The sequence below is a fragment of the Mya arenaria genome, chromosome 3, assembly GCF_026914265.1.
Source record: "Mya arenaria isolate MELC-2E11 chromosome 3, ASM2691426v1".
NCBI lineage: Eukaryota > Metazoa > Mollusca > Bivalvia > Myida > Myidae > Mya > Mya arenaria.
In genome coordinates this window covers 44,116,998-44,122,997 of record NC_069124.1, presented here as the reverse complement: position 1 = coordinate 44,122,997, position 6,000 = coordinate 44,116,998, and the positions used below count along the sequence as shown (strand labels likewise).

Below are 6,000 nucleotides of genomic sequence, written 5' to 3'. Positions count from 1 at the left end.
GGAATAGCGGGGACTTTTACTTTCGGTTCAGCCAACCCAAGCTAAAATCCCCGCCCTGCAGGGATGATCTGATGGCAAAGTCCCCACCAAACCCCCCAGTACCCAAGGGACATTAGTTTAAGCCACATCCGCACTGTATTTTCCACGAAGACCCGATACTGCGGGGCCACCTGAAAGGTAAAAACACGGCCCATTTCCCCGGTTTACCCCCGGATGTTGGGGCCCTGGTTACAATTGACTGGTGCATACTGATCCATAGTAATCCAATCTCATGCCAAGACGATTTCTGGTCTGACATCGCCAGCTAAGTTATTCTTAAGCATAAAAAAAGCCTGGACAGCATTTGAGAAAGACTGTTGTGAGGTTAAATCTACATTACTTCACTATGCCACAACATTGGGTGATTACTGATTTTCATTCTTGGCTAGGAAACAAAAAGTGAGCACAAAGCGTCTTCAGAAAAAGAACTTTATGCACCAGTCAAATGTAACCACGCCCGCACCACCCCCCTCCTCCAGGTCTGGGGAATACTTTGACTTTCAGTCCAACCAATCCCCTATAAAATCCCTGCCCTACCCTGCGGGAACGAACTGGTGGTAAAATCCCTGCCAAATAACCTCGCACCCCAAGGATCTTAGGTAAGGGTAATTCCCCGCTATATTTTGCGGGAAGACAAAACCACCGCAATCATCAGGCACTGCGAGGACACCTGAAAGGTGAAAACACTGCCCTTTTCCCTAGTATACCCCGAGGGGGGTGGTAACAATTGACTGGTGCATGATAAGAGTAGAAATCAAAAGTGAGCAGGCAAATGCCGATGGTTTATCACACAATGTCATTGAACAAAATGTACTTACACTGAGAATGGCTCCAGGACATTTCTATGCACATACGTAAACACTCATCATATTCAAAAGCCAGATGCTGTGCGCATATTCATACATTTGGCTTCATTTAGAATGAAACGTAATAAATAAGTATGCGCATATTTGATATTTCTTTATCTCCATTTTGCAAAATTGAAATCACATGATTTTATCAAACGAACTTGTACTGCTTGAAATTCTACGTGTCAAATTAAACATGCTATCCACGGTAAGATGACAATAAATCCGTTTGATGGTGGTTATCATTCAATGGCGACTTTATTGATAAATTTCTTCAATATAACACGTATACAATTCACATCATCAGCATCCGGAAGTAATGATAACATGTACATGTGTGAATCATTCGGCCGCTCTGATCAGAGTAAATGAGTCAATACAGTAGACTGGTACCCGAATTTACTTTTCCTCAAGAACACAAGTTGTAACGTTATACAGATACGCGGCATATGGTTTTTATTTTACATTAATAGTATTTAAACAATCAATACCAAAAATCATGCTGTATTTAAAAAGTGCTGAGTGCCATGCAATGATTAGTTAAATAATAAACTTTGTATTTAAAAAGAAAATGTCACGCAAACATGCAAATTATGTCGAAAAAAAGAACAGCCCTGTTAATAAATTAATACCAACATTCTATACAAAGGATAACAATACTTTTAAATTTTTTTTTATTTATATCCTGACTGTTTACTACTTAGACCGCACGCTTGATTCGGTTTACGGACCCACAAGACATTTCGAATGCGCGACGGGCACCATGGTTAGCTGATACTGGTCGCTTTTCGGATAAAAGAGAAAGCGGCTACCAGTCTATCAATAAAGCGCTTTGAACGGAAAATGTCGACGCGTACTTTTCCAATATGTTCATATTCTTATCGCATTTAATCTGACCGTATGCAAGAACATTCATGTAGTTAACCCGATTAACTCACTCGCTACGTACCCATTTCTTGTGCTTCATTAAAAGAACATACAATTAGCTTGTCTTGTTAGGAGAACTATTGTTATTGGATGTTTTCATTGTAATCAGTTCTGGTACTACTTTGATTATTCAAATTCGCTAACGGCAATCCAATCAAAATACAGCGTATGAATACATTACGTCAGTGAACCCCCAGATGCGGCTAGAAAATGCAGACATCGCGGTTACGGCTATGAACTAGGCCACAAGTGCCCTAGTCCAAAAAGCACAGTGTTCCAGTATAGTGCTCTGCGTAAGTTATAGTACAGACGACTCGAGTACGCGACTCTTATCTGCATAATTATAGTAACTTCCCTTGTAATCACATTCTCTGCATTTATCTGCCTTATATGACAGCGTTACATATGCTAATATTTTGAAACTGAAAAAGGCAGACTTTAGGCGAGTACGCACCTCACATCGACCTTATATGTATGGAACATTTTCCACATTATACTAGATTGTCGCTTATTTCAATCACTATTAAGAACGTTTAAACACACGTTTACCCTAATCCGGATTATGATAAAAATAAAGATTGGCATCTTAACCTATTCAGCCGCGTCTTTGATGTATTGCAAATTCGTCTTGTTAACAAAGATCTGCCATAAATAGATTTGAATAAAATGTATATACATTTTTATTTTTTCTTCCAAAATGCGATTGAATGTTCAGTGTACCATTAAAGTTGCCTTATAGAAAACATAATGTCCGTGCTCAAGTACTGAAATATTGAATTGGACAGAGTGGGAGCATACAGTCGACACAAACGTAAATGATGTATTCATTAATCTATTGATAATTAAATACAAATGGACCTAATTTATTCTCGTATATGTAATCAAATCCATACGGTTCATAATGGTTGAATTATTCTGAACGCTTATATTACCATGTTAAATTATATAATAATTGTCTGCCTCTTTTACACATGAATAGATGTCATTAATTAGGACCGAAGTAGCAATCACCAATTAATTATATTACGAGCAATCAATTGTCAATATTAGAGTGTCGATATGAAAGCTAAGTTATGCCCGATAAATCTATATAATTTTAAAAAGAATATGCAAGAATAGCATTTCAGCTTATCTATTTTAAGATGAGAAAACAATATGTTAACGCTAAGGTTTAATCAGGTGTTTATCTATTCATTTTAACTATTTAGCTTATTCATTAGTATACAAAATTTATGTTCAGAATTGGAAATAAAACTCGGTTACGGGATATAACTATTACTTCATTTTGTAAACTGTTCCATTTTGTGAAATACGTGAAATAATTAATTACCTGTATACGGTATGAACACTAAGTATGCTATACAACATTAAATCAGAGAAGCAAAAATGGTTGCAATACTGATGGAAGTTTGTCTATTTGTTTAGGTGAGAACTAGTTGTCACAAGCACAGTGTTACCGTCCAGTGTTATCAATATTGACGACGGTAGCTGTAGCAAGAGTCTTACATAATTTGAGGGATTGTATTTAATATGGTAAAGTAGATACGATTCCAAGCTTTATAAGAATTTAAACTGTATGAAAGGTACTTAAAATATACGTTATTAAACTGACTTGATAACCATCTTAAAATAATTACGCATTTGTACGCAAGGTGTGTTTTCGCGGACTTATATTAAGATAAATGATGCGACACGGAACAGCCTTCCAACTCTTGATATCATCGATAGTGTTGGTGTCAGTGAGTCTTGCAGATGCGTCTTCCAACTATACACTGTAAGTAATAATCAGAAGGGTAGTAAATGTGTCATTCCATTTTTTTTTCTTGGTTCGGTTTTTTTTTGTCGATTTTCTATCAGAGAACCAATGCCTGAATGGTATCTGCATAGCTTCTACTATGTTTTTCTTTGGTGCACTCGTATTCTCTGAAGAGGTTTTTCCTCAGAAATGCCAGAAACTTCATAGGTTCACGCGTGCTTAAAGTAATGGTTCATATTTAAGAAACGCATTACTAAGGCAAAATGTACTAGATATAATAGGGTTATGCGTACTGCGTTTTGATCCGGGAAGTTGTATTCGACTTGATTGGATTTTTGCAGATTCGGATTTCACAAGGCGTGAGCCGAGTGAAATCAAAATCTGCACTGAAGTCCACGAGAGTCAAATACGACATTTTTACTGTTATTATTATATAACATGCTGGTCAGATCACTTAAAAGCCACATGCTTTTATAATAAACGTCATTTTAACGACGCACTATTTTGTTTTATGACGTCATTTTAACATCGCGCAGTGATACTTATTATGACGTGACGTCACAAGAGTGGAATACGGCCGTATTGCACTGGAGTGGAATACGGACTACCGTATTTTGTGATATGTATTGCGTGTGGATTTATGATGGGTATATGATAAATTTTAATATTGTGTTTGATTTGTAAATTTCTCCATCCGTAAGTCATGATACAACTCTGACAGTTTAAAAGACAAACCTCATTAAGCCTCGGTTTTTCTATAACAGAAGCATTTTATAGTTGTTTTAAGGATTTTCATATAAATTTGAAAATTTGGTTAGATATTTTGAATGATACATTCTTGTTACCATTTAACTAACAAACAATTATTACTCTTTTGATGTTTTTTTCTTTCTGTGTTTTGTTTGGTGTTTTTGTGAGTTTTTTGTGTGTGAGATTTTATTTTTTTCTCTTTTTTATTGAATGTTTACTATTTTTAATTATGTATATACATATCATCATAGTCTTGCTGCATGTAATTGGTATATTTCAAGAAATATGTATATGTTTATTGGCAATGTACTATGTACCCGTCGTAAAAATATTTCTGTCTGTCTGTCATTAAGGATGATTGTATGGTCATAGTCTAAATGTATAGTGCATTCTTCGTATTCTATAGAATTTTGTATATTCGATATAGTGACCTCATTATTTTGATACGAGATATGCTATGTCAGTGCCAATCAGTTTGTGTGGTTCAGATAAGTTGTCAGTGGCTTTATGTTTGTGAAAGAACCATTTGTTCATTCAAGGTCATCTAGTCAAATACAAATTCTTCTCAGTTACTAAAGTTCGTCTCGTTTGTCGAAAATTGGCATGACTCGACAGTAACTTAGGTCAGAGTTATGGTCCATACTATACATTATTTTAAAACATTATTTGGCAGCATGTGTACCAAGCTTCATTTTAATATATTGAACAGTTTTTCTAATTATGGCCATGGTTCAGGTTTGTGTACGAGTTTTTATTATCGAAAAAGGGCATTACTAAACGATCATTAAAATCAAAGTTATTGGCTTTCCTATACATGTGCGTTTTGTCCCAGACAACTTCTATAGAAACTGTCCCCTATCTATTGACCGTTTTTTCTAACACATGACATAATTACTTTTATATCACTTTTCACATTTTTGACCTTACATAAAGAATCACATTTGTGCCATGATTACTAAAGGAATCTGTCTGAGCTTATCAGAATATTTCACATCTTACCCATCTTAGTCGTTCTATAGAAATGTGCATGTGTTTTTAATGAGGTTAAAATATTTCCCAATGACGTAACGTTGTAAATTTAGCTGCTCATGCGAAAAATACATATTGCAAGTTGGATTCCGAAACAAAATATGTAATAACCACGTGCAAGTATCGGTCAACAAAGTAAAGGTTTTAATATCCACATCATTTTTAAAAACTGATAATGATTTAAGCTCTAAAATACTCATCCGTAATCAACCGTTCTCGTTTTAACTGATAGTTCCATTTTCATTTAAAAAATATGTTTTTAATTTATTATAAAGAGTATATATCAATTGAGGTACATGTATATCGTCGCGTCCGTCCAAAGAGTCAGTGTTCCTGTAAAACATTTGTGGCCTTATGTCGGGAATGCCGATACAACTAATGACATTCCTATTATAACTATAGAAGATGATATCAATTTCTGGAGACAATATGCAGCTTAGATATTTTTTTCTTTTGTTTGGTTAATGAACGTGAGATTGCACTTAAGCATTTGATCTGAATGTAATTTCAAGAGAAGATGATATTGGCATGCTCATAGTGAACACATGCGATAATCAATGCAATGTGAAAGCACTTGTGCAGTCCATCAGAAAAAAGCTAAACAATCAGTCAGTCGCCACATGAAATGTTGAACTTCTTCCCAATACAATC

General features: G+C 35.3%; 1 protein-coding gene across 1 annotated transcript in view; it reads left to right on the top strand.

Moving 5' to 3' along the window:
• Positions 1-3,087: 3,087 nt before the first annotated feature.
• LOC128227534 (glycine receptor subunit alpha-2-like) overlaps positions 3,088-6,000 on the top strand; it is a 38,958-nt gene continuing 36,045 nt past the window's right edge. The window contains exon 1 of the mRNA XM_052938177.1: positions 3,088-3,588. Coding sequence (XP_052794137.1) covers positions 3,497-3,588 — 92 coding nt within the window. The 5' untranslated portion in view covers positions 3,088-3,496. The remainder of the gene's footprint in view (positions 3,589-6,000) is intronic.